This window comes from Nelusetta ayraudi, unplaced genomic scaffold (genome assembly GCF_046127955.1).
Source record: "Nelusetta ayraudi isolate G7.1 ecotype Tasmania unplaced genomic scaffold, CSIRO-AGI_Nayr_v1 ptg000048l, whole genome shotgun sequence".
In the NCBI taxonomy this organism is placed as follows: domain Eukaryota; kingdom Metazoa; phylum Chordata; class Actinopteri; order Tetraodontiformes; family Monacanthidae; genus Nelusetta; species Nelusetta ayraudi.
The window spans coordinates 12,482,152-12,509,212 of NW_027466098.1; the positions used below are offsets into that span (position 1 = coordinate 12,482,152).

General features: G+C 47.4%; 1 protein-coding gene across 2 annotated transcripts; it reads right to left on the reverse strand.

Annotated features, from left to right (window-relative positions):
* Nucleotides 1-840: 840 nt before the first annotated feature.
* On the reverse strand, nucleotides 841-26,422 carry LOC142895392 (uncharacterized). Of its 2 annotated transcripts, none has more exons than XM_076036393.1 (23): nucleotides 25,724-26,422; nucleotides 19,318-19,431; nucleotides 18,243-18,348; nucleotides 17,258-17,349; nucleotides 16,971-17,055; nucleotides 13,287-13,373; nucleotides 13,046-13,183; nucleotides 12,830-12,922; nucleotides 11,822-11,944; nucleotides 11,655-11,732; nucleotides 10,785-10,866; nucleotides 10,555-10,704; nucleotides 10,275-10,377; nucleotides 9,511-9,655; nucleotides 9,060-9,142; nucleotides 8,346-8,453; nucleotides 8,070-8,215; nucleotides 7,758-7,971; nucleotides 7,370-7,518; nucleotides 7,158-7,232; nucleotides 6,080-6,508; nucleotides 5,137-5,274; nucleotides 841-4,960 (listed from the first exon to the last, which is right to left on the reverse strand). In XM_076036393.1, exons 2-23 carry the CDS (start codon nucleotides 19,404-19,406, stop codon nucleotides 2,769-2,771), a joined length of 4,905 nt encoding a protein of 1,634 aa, XP_075892508.1. In that variant the 5' UTR covers nucleotides 19,407-19,431; nucleotides 25,724-26,422; the 3' UTR covers nucleotides 841-2,768. The 2 variants fall into 2 exon arrangements, with proteins under 2 accessions (XP_075892508.1, XP_075892505.1); XM_076036390.1 differs by having other exon boundaries at nucleotides 10,275-10,401; nucleotides 25,724-26,420.
* Nucleotides 26,423-27,061: the final 639 nt, after the last annotated feature.

The window sequence follows — 27,061 nt, forward strand, 5'->3', positions numbered from 1 at the left end:
TTTTTCCATTTTTGGATGTGTTTACATTTTGCATTCTACCACTCTGTCTCATGCTAAACTGTGATTGGACAGCAGTGAGTTTTGGGTAGATTGAAGGTTTTTGTCAGACATGTTGAGATTTTATATTCTACCATGTCTCTTGCTAAACTGTGATTTCTATAAGACTTTTAAAATTTGCTTTAAAAAAAAAAGTCTTACAAGTGGCCATTTCAATCAGGAGGCCGGAGAGGAAAAAAAAAAAAAAAGATGCTACGTCAGATTCCAGCTTTTCTCATTGGAGTATCAACTTTAAAAAAAATAAAATTATAATTATTCAAATTTTTCTAGGATATTATGCAGTCTAAGATCCTTAAAGCCCAGAACAAAACAAAACCTAATGACTTGAGATTTGAAACCACAATCTCTTGATTCACACTTGTTAATTATTGAATCTCTCTCTCGCTCTCTCTCTCTCTCTCTCTCAAACTTGAACCAGCAGTCTCCCACAAACTGCAGCCCAGTCCTGCAATCTGTCACACAGTCGTTTGTGGCTCTAGTGAGAGCTCTGCAAAGACTGATAAAGTGCCTCAGATAAGATAATGAGTCAGTTTTATACGGTAGTGGAAAACTACAAGTCTGACTATGACTGGAAAAAAAATATATATATATACATATATATATATATATATATGTGAGTGGCCTCACTGGCTAGAACCTGGAGCTGAACCTTGTTACACAAAATGCGCTGTGCTTAGATTCAAAGTCAGATTGGGCCTTTTGATGTGTCAGTAGGTGAGAAAAAAAAGTGGTTATCTTTCTATAAATACCCCCCAACAACAAAATAATTCAGGATACTACTACCACTGATATAACATCTTTATTTTTGTAAGACTTTCACTAAAATAATCCATTTAACATGTCTTAGCGAAATATCCTCTTCTACATGTCAGGATTTGAAATATAATCTTTAATGAATAAAACATTTTAATTTATGTAAAACAGCTTATTGTTAAGTTTTTTTTTTCCTCATGAGAAGTCCATTTTGAAACAAAACACCAATGCTGTACGAATTACACTTTTTCACCTCACTGAATGGAGCTCATTTGCATTGACGGATGCCTAGCATATTTTTGCCACAGTAGCTTTTTAACATAACAGAAATGACATTTGTTATTTCAAATGTGCAGTTTACAATATTAAAACAACCGTAACGGCAAAGAAAAACTCCAAAGTTAAAAACCATGAGGTCCGCTTCCATTTAGCCCCCAGAAGTACTCATTTAATGTTAATAATAATTATTCAAAGCAAGCTTTTTCTGACAGAAAAATGCACACGCGCGCACACACGCACGCACGCACACACACACACACATATATATGCGTGTATATCTTTTGTATATATATGTATAATGTATGTATGTATATGTATGTATATACACATATCAGTAACATGTGGTCACCAGAGGCAGAGGAGGCATCATGGAAAAGATAAATACGTGATAAACAAATAAATGACATGGTTGTATTCATCAAATGGTTTGCACTATAAACTAATTTTTCCTAGTTTTTGTTTTATTTTTTTTTATTTGAATTAAAAAAAATCACAGAATTTTAACATTTCTGTTTCAATACAGAGAAGAGTCAGACGATGAGGCAGCTGGGCCTCACCTTGGATTGTGCAACCCCTTGCACACTGCTCTGCCATGCATGCATCCGTAAGTCGCCATCCCATCTCTCCTGACTTTCCATAGTTTACCTGATGTTTACAATATGTGTGTAATCTGTTTCGTGTGCTCAGCGATCTTTAACAACGGCAGTGAAGAGGCACAAGAGGAGGCAGGCAGTTCTCCTGCCTCACGGTAGGGGGCACTACTAGGCCCAGAAGACGTTCATTAGTGCCGCTCCACACAGTGAGCCGCCGTCATTGTTGCATTAGACTCGATGGAAGTAAAAAAAAAATTAATAATAATAACCTTGTGATTTCTGCATTAATTTGTAAGGGTTTCTTAGTAATCTCTCAACATCTGGTGAATAATCTATTCTGTTGGGTTCATGTATTTGTAAATCGATTGATGGAGTCAGCGTCTCACTAGCCTGAACCACACCACACGTCACTGATATATGTACACATTACTACATTTAGACAATGTGTTTTGTTGTCTCAGTGTATATATATGTATATATATATATATATATATATACATACATTACTACATTAAGACAATGTGTTTCATCCACAGTAAATTCTCCAAAGTGCTTGTTGAAGTCTGAGTAGACCAGGATAGAAAACAAAATGTACAGTACATTGGCCACATGTTAGTTGTGTGTTATTTATACAAATATCATACATTAGAAATAAATGATATTTATACACATTCCTATACTTCAGTCACACTGATGAAAACCAGTATAATTTTGCTCTCCATCCCTCCTCGCTTCAGCGTCAAACAAAAAAAATTATAAACCGATAATTTACCCACATGCCTCTCGACCTGCTCTTTGCTGATCTCTAGATTTGTGACAATATATCTGTGTACATTTAACTTGTTCCCTTTGAGATCCCCCTAAAGCCGTCGCAAATGAAAAACTACACCAGCAAAAAGACAACAGTATGATCAGCAGCAGCAGCAGCAGCAGCAGCAGCAGCAGCCTCACTTCACACTATTTAGCAGCTCCTGAATTTTAGAATAAACACACTTTCAAGACAACAGTCTGTTGGTCTGGCGGAGGATAAAGTGCTGTTCTCCTTTGGCCCCAGTAAGGAATAAGATCAAAAGTGGCGGGTGGGATTCAGTCGAAGGCCCCGGCCTCTGATAGCAGGGCAGCTTGGTGTAAAGCCTCGTGACCCAGAGCCTTAGACAGCAGTCTGTGCCCGCGGGGAGACATGCAGCCCTGGCCGGGCAAATATCCGGACGCAGCTTTGCCGGATCTGGAGGGTTTGGGTTTGGGCACTGCGTAATACCCCTCCATTTGGTCGTACTGTGTGGGCCTGACTTTAGTGCTTTGAGTCCTTCTGGTGTGCTGGGAGGAAAAGGTGCCCAGGTGTTGGGGATCCAGAGGGGATTGGGCGTGTTGATGATAGTGGTGTCGGTTTTCTCTGGTGCTCTGCGACCTCCCGGCCCTCCTGAGGATGCCTGGCTTTGCCACGCCAGAGTAGCCGCCGCCGCCACCGCCCCCGCCGCCGCCGCCGGCCATCATCAGACGCTCCTGCTCGTGACTCCGCGTATGGCTTCTGTTGTTGTGCTCCGTGCTTTTGAGGTTGGGACAGCCTCTCTCTGGGAGGGAGGGGACTTTGCGAAGAGGTGGGTTCTGCCTGATCTGAATCCTCCGTGGCGGAGCCACGTCCTCGCCCGTCGGGTGGCCGTAGTGCCGCCTGGAGACGTCGAGCTCGGGCTGCCTGGGCCCCTGGGAAGTCGGGGACACGGCGAGCGCGGCGTTTCGATTTTCCGATCTGTTTGCCGAGAGCAGGCAGGCGTTCCCGGGGTCCGACTTGCTTCTCGTGTGCGCAATGTCTCTGTTCCTGGAGTCCATCGGCGACACGGGACTCAGGCTCGGAGACGCGGCCGGAAACGTGTCTTTACACCGGGGTGCGTTCTCGTGCTTGGCCGGATGGTACACCATTCTCTCCAGAATCTCCACGTCTCTGCCCTCGTAAAAGTCACCGTCCCTGTTTTCCGCGTAGAGCTCCCTACTCACGGGCGGAACGCGGCGCGGCGAGAAGTTGTAGTAATCCGCCCGTCCGCCTCCCCGGTAAGCCTCGCGATGGCGGACGTCGCTCGGCTCCTCTTCTGGGTAGCGGCCGCCGTCTGCCGGGTTGATTCCGGAGTAAGGGTTGTAGCGGTAGCTGGGACGCGTGTTTTCAAACTGCTGGGCGGGCTGCATGCCGGACTGAACGAACCTCCGGTAGGGCGACTCCTGGCCGGACCGCCGCTCCACGTAGAAGACAGGATCGAGTGGCAGCATCTCGGCGTCCAGCGGCCCGTAGCGGCTATACTGGGGGGCGTGGAAGGAACGAGCCCTCCTGATACCCGGCTGCCCCGCAAAGCGATCTTCAGCCCTCTGCCACGGGCCCTGCTGCCTCTGGCGCCCACCCACGAGCAGCTCGTCCCCGCGGTAGCGTCTGCACTGAGGCGACAGCGGCTGCCGTAAGCCCAGGGTGCTGTGGCGGCTCTCGGAGGACTGCCGGTAGAGTCCCCTCGGCCCGAAGAGGAGGTGCGGCAGGACGTCCGGTCGGGGGCAGTGGGACTGCGAAGGCGCTCGGTTGCGTTGACGCGGGTGACTGTAGACGTCCTGGTCGAGGCCCGGCGATCCGACCTCCTCCGGGCTGTAGTGGCGGGCCGAGGGGGCCTGCGCCGGACGCGGGAGGACCTCCTCCACGGAGGCGGGCATGGCGGTCTCCGCCAGGACGGCCCGGAAGTTGAAGATGTTGATGGAGTCTGCGTTGACGTAGACGGGCGAGGTGACGGGGCTCTGGGCGGAGCACGCCAGTTGGGTGGGCGTGGAGACGCCGACGCTCTGGCAGGCGGGCTCGGCGTCGCCCGCCAGTAGCTCCCGGTCCTCTCGGCGGTCGCTGCCCTCGTCCAGGCTGCCCGAGCCCAGCGGGCTGACATTAGGCGTGAAGTTGCACGCGCTCTCCTGCCCGTCGGTGAGCTGCGAGGAGCCCGAGCCGAGGCGCGGCGGCAAGAAGTGCGGCGGGCGAGGGCAGCAGTGGCTCTCCGGCGCCGGCCTGTGCCACTGGTGGGGAAGAACTGAGGGGCCGCGAGAGGCGAGCGGCTCCTGAGGGTAGACTTTCAGGTCGAGGACCGAGGGCCGCGGCGGTCTCTCGTCCGAAGGTCCCACCCTCTGGACGTCGGCCCTCCTCTGGGAACCGCTGCTGGCCCTGTGGGCAGATTCAGCCAGAGCCAGAGCCAACTTGCGTGCGGCACTCATCGAGGGAGGGTGAGGAGGGAGAACAGACACTGAACTCATAAGTCTATCTGTTCCTGGGGAGGGATAAGACAAACAACGCTACAGTATGACAGGACAAACAAAGCTATGGTAAGACATGATGGGAAAACAAAACACAGAGGCTCGCGTAAGAAACTAGGGAATGCATTCTCCTTTAAAGTTAGGCTAAGCTATGTGCGGTCACGTGACGCCTGGGGTCGCCGCCTCTCACCTGGGTCGGGCAGGTTCTGGGCCGACTGCGTGCGGTCGGTCAGGGCCGACGCCTGGCTGGCCGAGCTGAGCGGGCTGCGGCACAGGTGGGCGGCTCGGGCCGCCCTGCCCTCCTCCAGCAGGGCGTCGCACTCATCTACTGGGCCCGGGGAGAAAGGAGAGGCGGAGCAACAAAGTACAAACACTTCATTACTGCACTTCAGGAGATTTTTCAGATATCTGTACTTTACTTGAGTCTTTATTTGTTTGATGAGTCTTTACTTTTACTTCCCACATTTGTACACAAATATCTGCGCTTTGTACTTTTTACAATGGAAAAATATTCTTGTAATTTTTGTGTTTAAAAGATACAAACTCCGTTTAAAGTAATTCACTTTTTTTGCTTGAAGTGGAGTTATTTGAACTACGCTGTTGTGTAGTTCAATATGAAAGTGGATCATATTTTAAAGTAAGATTATTTTTAGTAACCTTTGCTTTGGTGTTGCTGTTCAGTACGTTTTCAGTCCAAAGAAAAATAAAAATGTCAAAAATAATTAGTTATTGGTAAAAGTGTAAACATTCAATAATGGCTCACTGCTCACAACTATTACTGATTACAGTTTAGTTGTGCAGCAGTTGAAAAAGAAAACAAATATAGCACTGAGTAGCAAAACTGTTCAAAATGATCCGGATGCTCATCAAGACCTCTAGTCAGTTTAATCCAGATTATTCTGTCACAATTCTGTCTGTTGCAAATCTATCAAACCGTTTGATTTATAGCAAAAAAATACATTTTTACTTTTGTATTTCAGAACCTGTAGTTTTTTACTTTTACTTGAGTGAAGAAGTGGAATCAGTAGTTTTCCTTTTACTAGAGTATTTCTTAAACAGTTATCTGTACTTTTACGTAAGTACAGAATGCGATTGCTTCTGCCACCTCTGGTGGAGTTTGGCCGTCTCCCTACCTTGGCAGAGACCCGGGCTGATGTCCGGAGACTGAGTGCGACTGATGTTGTAGTTGTTGTTTGGAGAAGAGATGGGCTCCGACTCGCTGGAGCAGCCAGCGCTCTTCCTCCACTTGCCCCTCTCCCTGTGCTGCTGCTGCTGCTGCAGCCGGGGCGTCGCTGAGGGCTGGCTGCACTGGAAGGACATGGGGTCGAAGTCCAGACTGGAGATGCCGGCGGCTGGCGGGCAGAGATCCAGCTCTTCGTCCGGTTGCTGAGGTGAAAGGCTCGTCACGCTGTGGATGCTGTCGGGGCTGCGGTAGGCGTCTCTCGGCGGGTGGCCTCGGTGGCCCTCTTTGCTGCGGCTCCTGCGGACGTCGTCCCTGCCCACCAGGGAAACGGCCTCGCTCGTCGACCGAGGTCGGCGGGGACAGTATGCGGAAGACTCGGCTGAAATTAAAAACGAGCGTAAATTAGATCAGGGCTGCCACCAAGGATTATTTTTGTTGTCGACTAATCTATTGATTTTTTTGTTTTTGTTTTAACCTGACTATCTTAAATCACACCTGTGTTTAATTTAATAATATTAATTGACAAGTAAGTGTGTAATTCAAAACATCGTCGTCTACGTTATTTGTGAACTCGATGACGATAGGTGTTCGCGTATCGCCGTAGTGCCACCCTGGAATGCTGGGTGAGCTTCAGTGTTTGCACCTGACGTGTTTGGCTGCTTCATTTTTCTATAAAATACTCCTAAACTTTAGAAACTCTGGTTTGGAGTTTTTCAACCTCTTCAGAGAAGAAGCCGTTCTTCTTCTCTGTTTTTGCAGGATGTAAACAACGAGCAACGCCACCCTCAGAGCTCAGTACCGCACTGCAGGTAAAAAAAAAATGAGCAGGTAGCGGCTGCAGTGTGATTTCTTTTCATTCAGCAATTTACAATAACACCGCACATCAACGCTTCAATTTTTGCGTCGAAGAATTTATGTTGTCGACGTTATTCATTACGTTGACTAATCACTGCAGCCCTAAATTAGAGTCAAATTGGAGAAATGTGCACACTGCAAGGGTGAGGCGTAGAGACTAAATGCATAATCACCTTCCAAGTTGTGCAAAGACGTGAGAGACTCCTCACTCTTGGTCGAGCGCAGTGTGCCAGTGTCTCCCCGTCCACCTGCACAATTTGTCAGAACACGGTTGTATTTTTTTGCTGTTGATACGACAAACACTCGTGATAATTCAGAGAATCGCTTAAAAAAAAAAGAAGCGCTTGGAGAGTCACGGAGGAGGGGGATGGGGGGGGGGGATCACCTGGCAGCGCGATGCTCTTGATCTCGTTGGGCTCGCTGGGGTGTCGCTTGAGCTTGCGTTTGGACACCGACTGGGATTTCCCCAGGTGGAAGAACGAGAGCCAGTTGCCCACAGGAGACTTCTTGGCTTTAGCAGGAGGCCGTTTGTTGCTACGACACACGAGAGCAATACATATTTCCAACCAGCCACTGAACACAACATGCAGTTAACTCGGCCAAATGTTTTTCTCTAAAGAGTCTGTTTAAAGAGACTTTTAAATACTAAACCTGGAGCCTTCAAAGTTTTTGCTATGTCGGTTTTGCACGTTTGATTATTCAATGAAGCCAAAACACTAAAATCAGATGGCATCCTGTCTTCCTGTAGCTTTCAGCAGATTCCTTTGACCCACCTCTCCATCGGCAGATCGATAACTGTGTGGAATTTCCCGACCAGAGCTCCGGGTCCTTCGCCGACCTCGATGTAGTCACTGTGGCTGAGGCAGGGGGTGGTGGCCGGGGAGCCCAGCTGTGCCTGAGTGCGTGCCTGCGCCTCCTCCAGCGAGAGCAGCTTAGTGGACGGAGAGCAGACCAGCAGGGACTTGGGCCTGGATAAGGTGTTGTTTCCTTAAAGAGAGATTTTTTTGTTTTGTTTTGTTTATAATCAAGTCCCACTCACAAGCTCAGAATAGATGTGGCCTTCTTCTCTCACTGTGTCAACCCACCTGTGCTTTCCCGTATGATGGCGTTGAGTTTGGCGCTAAAAAGAGCCTCGGTGTTGTTGAGTATGAACTCCACCACCACCGACTGGATTCGCACCTCCATGAAGGCCGCCGTGCCGCTAAAACATGCCGACTCGATCTGCCTGGACCTGGAGGCAACGGAAGGTCCATCACTCGTTTAACAGCCAAAATCACCGGCACACAAAGAAACTCAGAGGCAGAGAGTTCAAAGACAGCAATCTGAACTGGACACACAGGATGATGATCCCAAAAAGTCACCTGAGGAGATTCGGGGCCCAGACAATAGCCAGGTTTTTGGTGTGCATATTAGTGGTGGAGCTGAAGGTGGCCAGGTGGGAGAGGTGTCTCATGAGGTATTCCAGAGTCCTGTGGGACAAACAAGTAGAGCATCAGTATTTTTGTGTTGAAAAGATACAAATTATGTTCAAAGTAATTTACGTATCTATTATAGTTGTTATTGCTTGAACTAGAGATATATGAACTATGCTGTTCTGTCGTTGAATATAACAGGGGATCATATCTTTGAGGGAGATTACTTTAGAGTACCTTGGTTTTGTGGTCACTGTTTAGTATGTTTTTAGTAAAGTGAAAAACGTAGAAAATAACATTGCTTATTATTATTAAAAGTATGAACTTTCAATTAAGGCTCACTGCTCATAACAATTACTGATTACAGTTTGGTTTTGCTGCATTTTTGCAAAATAAATAAACATTTTGTTTCATTTCATTCATCGCAAAAACCTGGTTTACTGTTTTAGTTAAGTACATTTCAGAATCTGCACTTTCTTCTCATATTGCAAGACTTTGGCACCAGTCTCCGATTAAAGGACTACATGGACGAGTCACTGGGGAAAAAATGCGTCTCTTCTGTATTTCTAAACAAGAGTAAAACAAGCATCACAGCAGGTCGCCCAGCTGTGATGCGCTTCCGCTTCAGTCCACCAGGGTGCAACAGTGAGCCGTAAACGTGACCTGTAATGAGGCGGAGGCAGCTGCTGGATGACGTTGTGGATTTTGACCAGCCTCTCCTCATCCGTGGCTGCAGACACGGCCTCCTGCGGGCGCAGAGGATAAAGCGTTGCATCACTGCGCACTGTAATCACATGTACACAGTTGCCTAAACTTCTCCGTCTTTGGCGCTTGGGATCAGAGCAGAAAATGTTTTGGGTTTGCTTAATCTGGTATTCGGTTGATACGTGTGCACCCCCCCCCCCCCCGCACCCCCCATTCCTCCCACCATCCCTGGAAAGCTCAGTGCAATGCAATGACCCCATTTGGAGCGGGGAATTTCCTATTGTTTCTCCCGCTCTTATATTTTAAGAATAGAGGGGTTTTGTCCTCATGATGCCAAACAGCTTTGCCGGTTCCCATTCCCACATTTATCCCCGGCGGAAATCCCTGCCCCAGTTCCGCTGGTTCTCACCGAGAATCTGTCGTAGAGCTGGTAGGTGAGCAGCGGGTTGGGCAGCTCTCTGAAGTACAGCTTGCACAGGGAGCCCACCGAGTGGATGTCCTGCCTGAAGACGTCCCTCGTCAGGTCAGGGATCTGCTCCGAGTCAAACTCGTGCCTGGACAGCAGAGAGGAAGGGTGTGTTTATTCACACAACATTATCATTCAGACGCAGGGCGACTCATGGCGCTTCACAGGGACACTGCAGACGTGAAGTGAACCAGATGCGAGAAAAGAGATGCACGACACTGACAAAAAATTCTCCAGCAACATATTTTGAAGAGTTTCAATGAAATTAAACGCAGGATAAATTCTGTAATTTGCTCCGAAACTTGGGGGAGCATGAAGCCACTCACCATTAATACATGCAATGAGAGTAAAACATACGTGTTGTTAATATATAACTAGAACTAGAGAATAAAGCTGGCATGTAACTCGGGGGAGGGGGGGTTAGGTAGACTTTGGCCAACGTATGCACTTCCTAACTCATCCATCCATTCAAGCACAACAAGGCGAGGTTAAAACGGTTCAAATAAAAATAGAAATGTCCACACAGTGACAATATGGGAAAACTGCATGACACAAAGTGTTGATAATAATGTTCAATGCTGAGGTGCTTGGTCTAATTCCAGCGTGAAACAGCCCATAATAATCCACAGAAACATGAAATTAAAGTTGAGCGCTTGAAAAACAACAATGCCACCGAAATGAGGCCTTGCTGCTATTTGTTTGCACACCTGAGTTTCTGAATGTTGGATGAAATTCCCGAGAGTCTGTAGATTCCATCTACAACTCCGTTTTTCTCTATGAATTCAGTGCAGCTCTTCACAACCTGCGGGACTGCATGGAGAGAATCGTGATGTGCTAAAACACAAGAACACAAAGGAAAAACAAGTAAATATAGAAACAATCTGTAGATATTGAGTGTAGAAGCATCCCAGCAGGAAACAGAACGTTTCTGTGTGATGGGAATTCCAGTGAGTAAATTGCAGCGTGAAAGATGAAAATCCAATTCACCCTCATGTTCGGAGCTGTGCAGATGCTCTCCCAGGTCGCAGCCGAACACTCGCTCCTTCAAGATGCCTCGCTGGCGCAGCTTCTGGGGCGGCGGCCGCGACTTCATGAACGTCCTCAGGAATGTCACCAGCTTTCCGTGCTTTTTACACACTGATGAGGATGGCACACGCTCATAAAGTCATCCATTAACCCAGCAAAAACAAATCCTCTCGCCACACAGTGCAAAGTACCTGGTTTGGGCACCGAGCTTTGCACGCTAGGTGGGAGCTTGTCATTTATGAGCTCGACACAGTCGCAGGGAAAGAAGCCAACCTGCAAACGGGAAAGGAAATGAGCAAAGTAGAGGAGTGATGAAGAGGGCAGAAAGACTTGCTAACTGCGGGCACCAGTGCTGAGAGCTAGGTGTGGAAATAGGTCAGCTAGCATGAGGGTACAAACTGCCTCAGGCTCAATAAAAGTTTCTCTTTGAAATTTGGGTCACAGCTCAGATTTGCCTAAGATGACCGTTCTATGACAGCTTCCCATGAAAACAGGTGAAAGAATGCAAATTCTCAATGTGTTTGAAAATGTCTTTTTTTTTTTTAAAAGTTAAATCAAAAACTTGCGTTGTTTTTGGAAAATTGGGTCACGCCTCAGACTTGCCTGAAAGTCACTGGGATGACCGTTCTAGCTTAGCTGAGCATCAAAAGGGTGACAGAATGCTAAATCTCAACAAGTCCAAATATCTCTGAAAAAAGTCACAGTGCGGCCTTACAGTCCTTGTTCCTGCAAATGAATCATCTCATGGTTTCACTGACACCCCATGGCAAACAAGCGTCTTTTGCCTTGAATTATACTGCAAGTTAAAACAGCAGCCCATCTCTGCTTCGTGCACTCGTTCAGCAGCACATTTTGCACTGACGAGCCACGTAGATTCATCCAAATAGATGATTTTTACTATTCAACTGCAAGTGAGCAGCTGGTGACACAATTTCTAACATCTTCCACTTCAAATGCCTCCATGTGACCTTCTACATTTTATTTTAGATGGAGAAATGAGCTATTCCACTTTTTTTATTCTTTTGAAAATCGACCTTAGACAAAGTAGAGCAATGATTCACCTGGAAGCCGTGTTTCCCTCTCCACCAGCCCGTGTCCTCTTTCGGAGGCATGTCTATTACAGACACGATGTCTCCCACCTGCGCCGCGGAGAGACAGACGGTCAGAGTAAAGTCAAAACGCATTCAGAATCATCAGGAGATCAAATCCAGTGCGTGGGAGGTCTCACCTCGAAGGTCAACTCATCGGTGGCCTGGGCCGTGTAGCGCTTGGTGACGTGGGCGGCAGCGATGGCCGGGACGTTGATGGAGGCCTCCTCTGACACCAGCAGATGGTTCCCCTTGTTGTCAATCTGGAAGAGACGTCAGACAGGACAGGATTTAGGTGGGATTCTTAAGCCAGCTTTTCAAAATAAGCAATGAAAAGGATGTAAACGCAGCACAGCGCTTCTGTGTTCCAGATGGAGGATATTAGCTACGTTATTGTTCTCTCTGTGCTGCGCCGCTGGCTTGTCTTTGCGCGTTATTGGCCAATTCTCAAGTCTCCAGGGTCAAAATTAGTATTTATCCAAAACGAGGAACAAATATCAAGGGGAGAGGAAAAGAAAATAAACAGTCATTTGTTGACTTTCATCCATATCGGAGCTGTGAAATCCATGCAGGATTGCCACTGTGAGGATGCCCAACTTTAATCGCACAGTATTTCATGTGAATGCCCTATGGAAGTATATAGTTGATGGCTGATTTAAGATGAAATACTCTAATTCACCATCCCTCTGCTGGGTTAAACCTGGCTTTGAACAGTTAACGGCCGCGTGCTGCATGCCGCTTTCATGCACACTCGCAGGCGCTCGTCACTGAAACATCACAACACTTTTGCAGATCGAGCCCAAGGCTGCAGCAGTCTGTTAGCTCAGACCGTCAGCTGTCCGTGCCTGCTACGCTGGCAGCCGGTGGCTCTGTCACACTGTGTCAGCATCTGCTGGCTGGCCGCGAGGAGGCCACGCCCCCTCTCGACACTCGCAACCGAAAATAACAAAAATAAAATTAAAAAAAAAACGCTGCTGAATTCTGCGCATCAGCTGAGCGAGAGGCAGGCACTTTTTTTTACTGTTAGGATGCAGTTTCATTTAAATATTGAAAGCGCGGATGAAATATTGAAATAGATAAATGGGGTCGTGCCCTCCGAGTCACTCTCTAACAGACACTGCAGGAGGAGCCGGTAAACCAGGAGATACCTCCATCCATGTGAGAACCGGACCGCAGTTGATCTTGTTGTCGGCGATGGAGGAGAAGCGGGACAGGTAGGTGGCCAACATCCTGGTCACTGACTGAGCGAGAGTCACAAGAACGGAAGGAAAAAAATAAACACATGGCGATGGAAAGGAACTCATCTTGATTGCAAAATAATTTTTTTTTGAATGCATAAATATGTCCGATTTCAGCTGCGGTACCTCCACGGTGTCCTGTACGGTGTCGTATCTGGGCAGCTCGCTCAGCTCCGAGTATCGCCGATCATAGATACACAGGTGCAGGTGTTTGTCGAGCACCCGGAAGTCTTCGTAGGACCTCTTCACCAGCCAGTTTCGTCCCTGACGCAGGACAGGAGAGTCAGAGTGATCACAATATGACCAATAAATAAACAAATAAATAAATAAATAGCTCCCATGATATTCCAACTGGCTGTGAATTTACCTGACATGTGATCTGGACCAGGTAGAGCAGCTCTTTAGAGTCCAGTCCAACTTTGGGTCCTTCACTCTGTCCCTCAGCAAAGGCCAACTGCAGAAAAAAGAAGAGCAGAAAAAGAGGCGATAACATTGAGAGGACTCATGATATGTAAATAATGCATGCGTGAGAAAGGCCTCACAGCATGATACCTGCGGTGCAAGAGGAACACCGTGTCCGACTCCATATTTCCATTAAAAAGTAAAAAGCACTTTTGTTTCAGTGGCATGTTTGAGTCTGGCAGCCTTCAACACTCGAGTTAAAAAGAAATGTGTAAAAAACGAAAAGAACAAGTTTGTTTCTGATCGGAATAAAACTTCTTTTTTTTTGACATTCTTGCTCTTCAGAGGCGTTTAGATCATTAAAACCATGGTTAATAATTAGTGTTCAGTCGTTTCCCTCTGCAAAGAAGTAACTCATAATCGCATCGCAGTAAGAAATGCATAAAACATAAGTCGCTAGCACAGATTTCCTCCTATACTTCTCCCTCCCCAGGACAATTCTATCTGCGGGAAAAAGGAAAGGGAAGAATGAAAGCAGTTTGGGAACAAGCTGACAGACAGACTCGGCTGAAGAAGAAGAGACTTCAAAGACCTGGAAGCGAAGAGGGAACTTCTGGTTATTTATATCCGTTAGCGGCTCATCCAGATGTTACACAACACGCGGCGCCCTATTTACCCGGCACCATGGAGGATGACGAGGAACAAGACCAAAAGATTTAAAAAACAACCCTGGGAAGGATCCTGACTTCTATATTAACGCGCTGCCAGTGACGGGACTGCATGAACAACCGAGATCAGACGGGTTTGTTCGACTCTTAAGTAAAAAGAGAATCTTAGAGGAGGTGTGCTGGAGCATCACTTCCTCTCTGAGGTTGACGCCTCCTGGAGCACCTCCTCCAAATTAAAGACAAAATTCAAACCTTTTTTTTTTTCCTTTTTTTTTTTGAATTATTGATCTTTGCGCAGAAGCATCCTGTCGTCCCGGAGGTTTAACAGTGACAGACGGACAAATGCGCTTGGGTTACCTGCTGCCTCTACAGCATCTCAGGCATCCTTGTGGTGCAGCTGGAGGAAGTGTCCCCCCTCTCTTTGTGTGCAGCCCCGCCGCTGCAGCAGCAGCAGCAGCAGCAGCAGCGTCGCCTCCTCCGGCAAGCTCAGTCAGTCTTGGCTGAGGGCGGCAGATTTTTTTTCTTTTCTTTTCTTTTCAGTCGCGCCGTCCTTTCCCGCCTCACGCAAAGGAAGAAAAAACAAAAACAACACTCACACTCTCACTCAGCCACTCACTAGGATCGCCACGCGCCTGCCGCTCCATTCAAAGCTGTGAAAAGAAGACGCCTCCCACTATGTGTCTTAACCCCCCTCCCTTCCCCCTCCTCCCTTCCCCGCTAGCCTCTTTCCATCCCTCTCCGCATCCTTCAGCCCTCCCCCCATCTCAGACGCTGCTCTCCTTTCTCTCACTCACTCACTCACTCACACACACACACACACACGTGCGCGTGCACTCATCCATCACGGCGAGGTAAAGCATGAGATGAATAGACGAGCCTCCATCAATTTAACGCATTCAGCTTTGGAGGCGGGGCGGAGCTAATCTGCAGCCATCCGTCAGGCTGTGCAGACACAGACCGTCTGCCCTCCCGATGCTGCTCCGCAGTCAGGATACAGGAGACCTGATCAGCGTCCTCCCCCCTCCCAGGGCTGTAAATATAGAAACAGGGCCGAGTCGTCGTGGGAGGCGCGGCAGGGAGAACAAAGGCTCCAGCTTTTGAGTTGAAGTCAAGACGTGAATCTGAAATAGCATCACAGGAGTAAAAATATCTATCATCCGAGGACACACCGCCTGTGTTTGTCTTTTTTGTCATTTTCAGTGTTCATGCAACACTCATGCGCCCCCCGCCTCCACTCTGCCCATCTGGGCCTTTGGTGTCCCGGTGGAGCTTTTTCAAGGTCAACGTGGCTGCCGTGCAGCTTCCTCTTCGCCGCTGAAGACGTCACCAGCGGCAAGACGTCCAGTCAGAGGCTTCACTGCGCTGCTCCGTGAGCGGCGCATCTCAGCGGCGAGACCCGCATCCATGCGCGGCTCGTGCACTCCTTTGTGCGCAGCCTCCCCGGCAGCATCTCCCCTTGTGGAGAGATGGCGGCTGCTCTCTGCTGGCAAGCGAGGTGAACTGCATGCACGGCAGTGAGCGCCTTCTCTGCTCTAATAAAGTGTCTGTTGGCAAAATGAATAGCGTCACTCTACATTAAACACTGATTAAAAAAAAAAAAAAAAAAAAAACTTTCTCGACTGTGTTTATGTATTTGAAAAGATCAAATTAAAAAAAGACTTTGACAAGAAGTCTGTCACAGTCACGGCAACAATGCAAAGGTAGAGTGGGAGGTGCAATTTTTCTTTTACTTTGCAAACAATCCATAATTCAAATGAATATAATACTTTGCAAACTATTTATAATACAAAAAATTTGAAGCAGCAGAGGTCGACGGGCAAATGGAAAACACTCCAAATCGCCTTTACTTTAATATTGCCACCATGTCTGCATCAAGCACAATGTGAAAAATCATTTTTATCTGCTGCGTACAAAACAACAACAACAACAAAAAATCAAGAGATCATCAGACTGACTAGGATTTATCCTGTGTGGCAGCCGAGCGGGTGGGCTTACACAACATGAACCATGGGACTGTGTCCAACAGTGGAGGAATTAGAATAGAGAATTCCAGCCTGCACACTCTGCTGCATTTCCTCATTGACTCTGCGCCTGACATCATTGGCTGGAGTCAAGCTAATAGGGAGGATTTACAGGTCTGCACTCACGCAGGGCGAGTGCCCACAATAATGTGCCATAATGCAAATGATTAATCCACCAGCTGGTGGGACACGATGGCGGCCTCAGTGTGAAAATAACTGTGGAAAGTCTGATACTATTTGTGAATAAATAAATATCAGTCTAGTTTTCCTCTGATTAGTTAATTTTTCATCTGCAAAATTGGAAAAATGTTCATTTTTCACTGCCCATTTCCATTGGAAGCATCATGTCAGGATGCGTTCAAGAACCACAGACCACAAAAAAGAACCTGCTTGTAGCTAGCTTGTAAACAACTGCTGTGGACGAAGAGCTAGCAAGGATTCTTTTTTGAGAACTTTTTGTTCATTTTCACAAAAAAGCAGCGACGCAGGACATCACGTTTTCACTTCGCTACCAAGTCGCTTTGGTACAAGTTTAGTCAACCACCACGCACGCTTGGCACACAAGCAGCAAGTCTAGGCTAATGTCACATGCTAGCAAATCTTCACGCCAACAGATCTGACAGACATATGGGGACCAAATTCCCTTCCAAAATGTGCCTTTCTTCCAAAAACCCTGTGGACAGGCTCCTAACTCAGAGGGTAGGTGGGGTAAATCCAGGGGATTTGGGAACAATCAGAAAAAGAATTACAGCTGCTACAAAACAAAAAAGATCAGACGCAATACGAAGCGCCGGCCTGATAAAGAAGCACATTGATTCAACTGTCGTGCTGGGTTTTTAAGACAGCAGTATTTCTGGAGAATTTTAACCAGGCCCATTGAACTCCGGCCAAAGGAAGAGACCTACAAACAACTCTCAGCCGCGAAAAAACATCGGAGTTGCGAAAGCACTCGGAACTCACCTGCACGTTGCCAAAGTCAACATTCTCATAGTGGAAGTGGGCGCACTCTGCCAGCCTGGGGAAGTGACCTCTCGGGAACGTCAGCCTGGATAAAAAAACATAGCGCAACAAGCCCAATCAGTATTCAACACAGCGAGGAGAGAGCAGAGCCAGAGAGGGATTAGGCCTCTGTGGCGGAACAGACTGACTCAGTGTCCGCCGGAGCCTCGCCCAGCATTTTATAGGTGGCCTGGATAAGAGGCCCGTTTTACAGCCCATAATAGCAGCGGCAGCGGCGCAGCACCTACTTCTTCATGTTCTTGACCTTCATACTGGCCGTGCTGAGGCAGGAGCGCAGGAGGGGCTCGGCTGGGTGCTCTGTGATGTCATCACTCCTCACCTGCCACAACGCCAAGAGGACACGTTACTATCACATTAGACCGTGACAGCAAAAAAAAAAAAAAAAGAAAAAAAAGAAAAGTAAATGTCAGAAAAATAGGTTCAGAAAATTCTTCATTAAATGGTATTTAAATGTTACATGTTTTATTTATGCTTTCAAGGCACTGCTATGTTATGCTAAGCTGCCAATTGTCTCACAATGTTTACTACAGCGTTATGTAACAGCAGGCTGAGTCATATTATCGATGTACATAAGCAGAGTGGTAGTATCGTAAGATATGACTTTATGATTCAAAATGTTTATAGTACAAAACTAACGGACTGACTGTGATTCCAGCAAAGCCGGACTTTGATTTTTTTTTCTTTTTTCTTTTTTCATAATCATGTGCTGTGACACTGTGAAGAGGTATCAGTGCCCTTTGTGACAACACAAAGGCTGATTCCCAGAACTGCTCATTGCAAGATTGTTTTTTTCTAAAACACGTTAGAAACATCTGGTCACGAGAGATGTCTGCGTAATACACTATTTTAATTTAATTTTTGTTTTTAAGGCAAAGTACAAAATAACAGGAACCTGCGACGACGTCCTCATCCCGTGACGTCATTTGCAATACACACTCACTGGCTCAAGCCGTTTACCATCGTAACGCACAACTCTCGGACCCAAACCGAGGAGGTGACGCGTCCAAAACACACGTCCACAACAAACCGTCGCCGCTCTGCTGCCATTTGCGACAGCGTGTGTTACCTCAGTGACGCCGCGTGGACGGTGACGCCGCAGTGTGACTCGAGCGGACGAGCGACTCATCCATTAGCTCCGTGTTCACACCGCCACTCGCACTCTATAATGAGTCAGAGCTCCGTGTGTCCACGTGCGTGTGAGTGGGCGTGTACCCTGGCAGTGGACGTCCCCTCCGGCTCCCTCTCCTCCGCGGGGACGTCGTCGGTGTCTTGGGGTAAGGCATCGTCTCTACTCTGGTCGTTGGACGGCGGCAAATCCCTGTGGAATCAGACAATCCGTCACAAGTGGGTCGCTTAAAAAAAGCACACACACACACATGAAAGGCAGCGCTAACGTAGCATGCAGTCTGGGAGACGCCGATAGGATTTTGCAGTTGTTTCATCCGGACAGCAGAGGGAGGAATTGAGCAGGAGGATTGGAAAATGTGAGGCCCGGGCACCTACGTGTGACTCGTTGCGGCTCAGCTCAGAGAGAATCTCTGCAAAGGTCCAATGTGCAGAATCTGGCTTGATAGATGATACTTACTTTGGTAAAAGCTTAACATACTGCCCATAAATATATAAATAAAAGTCATTTGGTTTCCCAACCCTTGAGCAAAAGATATACAACGAGAAAGGCTCTTGCTAACCGTTAGCCGCCATCTTGCGCCGCCATTTTTTTTTTAAGGAAGCTCACCTGACAGTGACCTAAATACAGAACTTACTGTCGGACGGGCTTCCTCAAAAAATTGACTCACCGGACCCTTTAAACTTGAGAACATGACCAAAATCTAAACTTTCAATTGAGATTGCATGTTGCACTGTGGCGGGGTCATCAACAGCAACAACAACAATAACAACAACAATAAAAAAAGAAAAAAAGAAAAGGCGGCCGTCCTTTTGTTTGCATCAGGAGGGCAAAGCTCAGCTCAGCTCAGCTCAGCTCAGCTCAGCTCAGCTATTCAGGAGCCATAAAGGCAGTCCGGCCACAAAGGAGTGCTCGACATGGAAAAAAAACCTTCATTTGAAATGTGACTCGGTGCATTTTGGGAGTGGACGCAGTGCAGGCGCATTCAGCTCAACTTTTATTGTGAGCGAATGTGACGAGATCTTCTGATCCGGTGGTGTTCTGGTCGCTACAACGAGGCAGAGAAAAAAACACACACAGGCATGTGCACGGACACAGACACACAGACACACACACACACACACACACACACACACACACACACACAAAGGGAAAACTCACCGCTGGAAGATGTCATCACTTCCTGGTTCACCCCGGGGTCCTGAGGCAGCATTCTCAATCACCGCGGCAACCACGCATGCAGCCTCCATGGTGCCGCCCGACTGCAACAGCCCACTGTGGAGGAAACGTGAGCGTGGGAGGAAGGGAGGGAGAGAGAGAGGGAGAGAGAGAGAGAGATGGGCGAGCGGTTAGCAAGGAGGAGGAGGAAGAGGAGAAGGAGGCAGGATGATGATGCTGCCACCGCCAGACGTCGACCCACTTGAAGGCGCTGCGAGAGACACTCAAGGATGCGTCCACGGAGGAGAGAGCGTTATCTGCGATGACATCACTCTACAGCGCCGCGAGCTGCCCTTGGCTTGGCGCTGCGTGCCGCGGTTGAGAATTCACCGGACGGCTTTTGACGAGGACACGAGCCTCGCTACGGCGCCGCCGCCGCCGCCGCCGCCGCCGCTGCGCTGACAGTTTTATTTAAATTTGGAGCGAAAACAAACGATCGCAAACCTTCATCGAGGAGACGTCGAGATCGCCAGAGCGGCTTTCAAGACGGTTCTTTGATATCGTATGCAGGTTTAGGGCCATTCTGTTCTCTTTATTTCCCTTAACGGCCCAGAAAAACATCTTGAGCCTTCGTTTTCCTGCTACGACAACAGAAATTGTTAAAGGAGTTGATCATGTCGGATAATGAAATCCATTTATTTTCTCTAACCGCTTCTGCTGCGCTCAGGTGTGTGAGGTGCTGGGGTGCTGTCCCTGCTTTCTCAGGGTGAAGATGGTCACACCCTGGACGGGTTTATCAGGGCATCAACCGGACAACCATTCACGCTCACACCCACCAATCAGTCTCATGTGCTGGAGTATCGGAAGTATCTGCCTACTCCACACAGAGGCCCCCAGAGGGAGGATAAATATAGAAAACTATATTAAACAACTGTATATATTTTCACTCTCTATAGGATCAAATAATACATAATGGCTATTAAAAAAAAAAGGTCTCACTGTTGTTGAGATATTTATTCATCCATGTTCAGTCACCACTTACTGGGGTTGATCCACAGCCATCACAAGGGCTTGTTAAACCCTACACAAGCTGCCCGTTCATCACAAGGCTGACACACAAGCGTTTTACACTCACGGGTAATTTGGAGTCACCGGCTTCTCTAATGCACTCAGCAAAGAGCCGACGCAGACACAAGAAGAGCTACACAGAAAATACAAACTCAGGACCTTCCTGCTGTGAGGTGGCAGTACTAATAAGACTCACGCCCTGCGGCAACACAATGGTAAACTGCATTCACTATGTATCTACTATGATTTAAAACACTGACCTAAACATCATCCTAATGGTGTCCTTGTATTACAGAGGAAAAATGGAGCGTGGCCATGTAACCTCCGAAAGCGTAATAAGAACAATTTGAAGCCAGAGCCTGTGAGCTGGGGAGGCAATGCTAACAGGAGCGTGATAGTCTGACTCTATTAGGACTCGTGCTGGTCTCTCTGCCTGTCTGGATCAGGACTCGGTGTATTTGTTTTGATTTGCTATTTTAACATCCCGGTCATCCGTTGAAGGCAAAAACAACCACCACTTTGTTTTTGTTTGTTTTTTTCAGTACAAATAGTTGAGATGTTCAAGTTAAAGGACTCGGATTATTCACTCAGTCTTTGGGAAAACTGCCAGGGCCACTTTTTTCCAATTACCACACCTCTCTCTGTTTACTGCCAACAAAGAGAGGGATTGTAGGGACGCACTGATCGAGTGTAACTGGACTCCTCCTGATAGTCCCGCACGCCTTTCCCATGACCAGGCTCCAAATGGACGAGGGTGCTCAGCATTAAGGCAAACAGAGGAAGGCCCCTCCTTAAACCTCAGAGGAGCACTTCAACAAAAAAAAAGTCCCTCTAACAAGGAGCAGGCAGTTTCAGCTCCTCTCCAAACAGGTCAGCTAACCAAAACAACCAGTATCTTCATCACGCCTGATTGCCGCTGTGGCAGTTTCCCAGCAGCCCCTTCGCGGCTTCGCTCAAAAAGCTTCATGACTCAGCAGACAGGCAGAGGACGCAGATAAGAGCCCGCAGGTCTGCTCGGCCCACATCTCACAGGCATCGCAGCCTTTGCCAGGGGGGGAGCCGGTGCTCTGCACCGCGGGCAAATTAATTCTCTGTTTAATAGCGTTCCATCAAGTGCAGTTCCAAAGAGGCCACTTGGGGGAGAGAGATGGAGAAAAAAAAACAAAACACTTGTGAAAGCTATGCAAGAAGGCGGCAAGGTTTCCAAGAATGCATCTGAAAAATTTACGGAGAGAAAAAAAGAGACAAGAAAATATGTGCAGCATAATCACAGAAATATGACGATGACGCCTTTTAAGTGTCCGTGTGTGCGATGTTTGCTCTGCGAAGCCGTAGGGAGGGGAGCGTCAACGTCCTTCCAAGCATTCCGTGATTACTGCTGGGACGGGGTTCACGAGTACAGCAGCTGACCATGCTGACTGCAGCTCATCAGACACACGATGGACGCCAAGTAAAGGACTGAAAAGTGTAAGAGCTTGTGTGCAGAGAGCTGCAGAAGGCGGTGTAGAGGAAGAGTGTGTTACTGCGGCAATCACAGAAAGTGAAACCACTCAAATATCAAAAGGAAACTTGAAGGGAGTTGTGGTGTCGTCAGCACGTGTCAGCATACAAAACACTTTTGAAAATCAGATTAGTGTAGAACTGGGTGCTGATGCTGATGGGCTTCTTATTCTTCATTGTGCTACACCTTAGCCTGCCATGGCTTAAAGAGGAGAGGAAGGTTCCAATGTGTGAAAACGGCCTCTGCGAGAGAAGGACGTTGGCCTGTTATCTGATGGCCTACATGGCTCTTTGCAGCCCAAAACTAGGGCAGCCTACGCGCCATCCAGGCAACCGCTATCAGCTTGTTTGTAAGAAGACTGGTGAGAAATGGCTGCCTACATATTTGTAGCTACAATACACACACACACACACATACACATACAAATGCACAAACGCACACAGCAGATGCATCCGTGAGTCACAGCTCAGTCTTGGTATGTGAGAGGAGGGATGAGCAGGGAGCCAACAGAGGGGCGGAACATGAAAAACTTTAGCTCTGGCTCGAGGGGAGTAAACACTAAATGAACAAATGCTAATGCACATAAAAGATGTATAAAAGATTATGTCAGACAATATAATGTCTCATGAGACGTTAAAAGCCCATTACACTCATTATCAGGTCTTTATTTCTCTCTACAAAACTCCACCGGAGCAGCCTCACAGGGTTAATTAGCCCAAAATAAGAAGACAAAAAAACTTCTGGCACATTTGGCCTTTTTTAGCGCGCAGAGGACCGAAAAGAGCTACTGGTGAGGTATCATCAGAGCCTGTTGTGACATCACAAAGGGATGGTTTCCATATATATATATATGTGTGTTTTAGCACACAGTTTGAAAAGTGGGTCAAGCAAACGATGCAAAGGATCGACTTTCCTCCCCCTCACTTCACGGACAGAGTAATGAGTAAATTAATTGGTGACCTTCAAGATGCTGAGGTCTGAGAGGTCCGTCCGTGTGTCTGTTAATGGTTCAGCTTTTCAGCTTGATGTTTGACTCATGAGACTGAGCCTATAGCAGCTATCTAGATGTTAGTTGTGCACGTCAATCCAAGTTTTTTGTTGCTGTTAACTTGATCCGGTGGGTGTCAATTTGTTGGTTGTTGGCGAAAAATTTCTCCCCAGGAGAGCTTAAACTAACACTCGCAAAGCTAGCTAGCTAGCTAGCTCAGGATTGGAATGTGAATTTAGTTTTTTTTTTTTCCTACCCCCAGGCTACAGAGGATTAGCAGCAATAGGAAGATAGCATCAAACACCTAGTCAAAACTACACTGCACCATCTCTGGAGGAGGTGAAGGGGCCACAGCTGGTGCAGCAGTGATACAGAAAAAGCAGCTCTACTGTGGGTGGAGTGGATGGCAGAACAAAAAAAAAAAGAAAACCTGTGATGGGGCAAAGATGCTGAAACAGCTTCAGCAGCAGGGCTAACCGCTTGCTCTGTGGGCTCTGCTAACGCGTTACAGCTGTTTGTATGTGGCAAGTTGACTTTAAGATGATTTATTGTGACATTTTCACTGCAGTTGTTTTGCAATGTGAAGATTTAAAGAACTTAAAAACTTGTCTTTTTTTTAATTCTCCACTCTGATCTTCCCGGGTGTTTTGCTGTTGCAACTTCTTTGCGATCCAAAATCGCAACAGTGGAAAAAAACATTTGAGAAAGAAGAGTAAGCTAACACATCTCCCAAAAACATAGTTCCATGCTATTTAACATTACTTCATCTTTATCTCAGTTGAGACACAGGCATCCCATAGCTCTGCAGTGAAAAAACAAATCTCGGCCACATCAACAAAATTACCACTAATAACATGATGACATCATCAACATAGAACCCCGAACTTGCACTTGTGTGTTGCTGCTGCAGCTCTTCCATCTTGACTGGGGATTTGTCACTCATTTCACCTCTTGGGGGGTGGAGGAGGAGGAGAAGGAGGAGGGTCATATGATCCCATAATCTTCTTGAAATCTACCCGACTGAGATTAACTCTATTTCATCCCACACTCAGCCAGTGGCACAGCTCGTCAGCTTGGCCCCTGCAACCTTCAGAGTCGGGGTGATCCTGCCGAGAGCACGGAGGGCGGGGCCAACAGCAGGCCGATTAAGTTGTCGACAACAAAGTCCCAAATATTTAATCAAGCGGCCGATCTGTCACCTAAGCCTCACAGTGCAGAGCACAGGGTCGTTTTTTTTTTTCTCTCTGCTCTCTTTGCTTCCTTTAAGAGTGATGGCTGAAGCACAGCGTTGGTTCACTAGCTTTGCGAAGGTGTCACACAATATCAGACACGTGAACACCGTAACAGCTTCCAGCCAAAACAACGCAACAACGATGCAGCTACTGCAAACCTTTAGAAATTCCTAACGAGTGCACTGCCAACACAACAGTGCACAAGTGTTGTAAAGTTGGAATACATTGTTAAAATCCCCAACGTGTGCCATATTTTCCTCCCAGACCTTCCAAATACTGGTTCTTGGGACTACAGGCATCATCACAAGGCAGAATTTATAATCAGCTTCACTATTCATGATGCAAAATATCCAGTCAAAGGCAATTTACCGAAGACCAAGATACCATCGCCAAAGCTCCTGTTCTGTGATAGCATCCGAGGCCCCATGAGGTTAAGTTACCGCTTTTGGCTGTGGAAAATTAAATCAGACAGAAATAATGCAAAAACTGTTTCAAAATATTTATTCTGGCTTAATGAAACTGAGAAGGATTTTTTTTTTTTTGTTCGCACCAAAGTAAACCAGAGTAGCACTGTAAACCAAAGGTGGGACATTATTGCCACCTTACAGGTGAACCTCTTCTTAAATACAAATATTATCTTAGTTGTTCATGAGTTAAGTGACAACAGTTGTTTGTCTTTTGTGAAATTGTCAAAGTAGAAACATATATTAATAATAATACTGCTTGTCTTTGCCATGACAATTTTGCCCAAACATGATGCTGGTGAAACAAATGTCTGTCTAAATCACAGTGCTCACATATACTAATTAATTATGTCATCATGGCAGCAGAGTTTTACCACTCAGTGGTGGAAAATACACAACGCTAGGCACGTCTGCCCAGAAAATGATAAATAATTAGATGTAGGAGGTTTTCGCCAAGACCTCAATGACCATTTTGTGTCTATCACACATCACAAACCACGATACTTTGTCAACACTTTGTCATTGTGGGCGCGAGACTCACAAAACTATTTTCCACAATCGTCTTCCAGCAAAAAAAAAAATAAAAAATTGCCTTGTGAACTCGAAGATATCCACAAAATATGATCTAACTATCAATGGTTGACTGAGCATCGGCCTTCAAACACACCAACTTGCACTAAATAAAATCCTAATATTGACGTGTACAAGGCTGTTACAGTGGCATCCAACATTGGATTTTTTTTTTTTTTTTTGCCCATCATGTATGCCCATGCCCACCCACACTGACACTGCTGTGAGTTAGGGGGAAAAAAACAGCACCAAAATCCTCCCGCAGGCTGTGATGCAACTGCAACACACTCTCATTAGTGGGAGCCCTACTGGGAACCAGTGGGAAAAGTTCACCGGCGATGTACTCTGACCTGTTGGGCCTGACGGATCAGCAGCAGGCGGCTGGGTGCGAGCGACGCACGCACGCACGCACGCACGCACACACACACCCACATCGGGTGCGCGCCCGCGCCCGCAAAAAAAATAAATATATATATATCCGCTACGAACGCAATATCAAAGGAGCGGATCGATAGATCCGCGTGGCGATCGGGTGGTCGAGATGACGGCCGCCTCGTCTTGCTCGTGCCCGGCGCCACTTGCCTACCTGTAACCGCGCGCTGCCGTCTCCTTCTACGCCTCGCGGCTTCCAGCAAACACGCCGTCAGCGTCCCATCGCGCCCGCGATGCTTCTCCCGCACGCACGCCGACCGTCTGAGGTAGACATTTCAGGGCACCGGGCTGCGACATCTCCGAGGCGGCGTGGTGGGAGTCATCCCCGGCGTGCCTCCACTACCAGCTCCTCTGCCGCGGTCCCGCTGCTTCACCGAGGAGGATCCGCCGCTGCACTCGACTCGCTGCTGCTGCTGCCTGCCGCCGCCGCCGCCGGGAGCGCGCACCGGTGCTGCTGCTGCTGCTGCTGCACGCCGCCGCCGTCGTGCACGCGCTAGCCGGATGCGTTGCAGCCCCAGGGATCGTCAGACCTTTGTCAAAGTCAAGGAGCCCCGGGCGAGGTGGGCGCGGGTGTGCGCGGACTGGAGACCCTCACTCCGGTGAGAGTCCCGAGGAGCCCCATCTGGCGAGCAGTGCGGGGTTAGGTAATAAACTTGCTGCTGGATTACATAATCATCTGGTGTAGGTGGGGTGGCAGCCGTAAGAGACATGATGTACAGCTCACTGTGTCATCACACCTCTTCTTATTGTGTTGTGGAGCTGGAGCAGCTGCTGCCAGCTGTTGCTCTTTTTTTCATTTAATTTCTTGGAGGCACTTTGATTCTGATACTGGCACTAAATTCTGCCATTATTTTTTGTCAACACTAGCAGATGTTACATGGGTGCACAACGAGACGCTTGTCATCCAAAATCAGCTTCAGATGTCACTGTCTGGCCAATAACGGCCATTTTAATGTGCACCTGAAATAGATGTTGGATATTTATCTGACTGGTGTCTAATGAAACTGGGAGCAGTGGGAGGTATCCGTCCTGAGGACATGGTACCAAACTGTTGCCTCTGCAGCAACAGCCCAGCACCAAAGCCCTGCTGAAGCCCTGCTTAAAGATTGACAGCTGAATGCCATGGCATTACTGGTCAAAGCACAAAGATGCACTTTTATCATAGGAGAATACCAGATATCTGTATATCTGTATGTATAATTAAATAGACAATGACTTGATTTACATGGGTTTTTTCCATTTCAGATGAAAGGCCATCTGAAATTAACTCTTTTTTAATAATTCAATGAAACCCTCAACTTTACTTCACTATTCTGTGAACATGATTGTAAAAAAGTGTCCTACCTGATGAAGCATGGGGACAGTTTGCATTTTCCAAGGCTGATTGGGCCAACTGGGTTCTGACGGCGACTGTACCACCAGATATTTGTACAATCTGTTTGAGTGGACAGTAAAAGACTCAATATAGATATATCAGCACGATATATGTGTT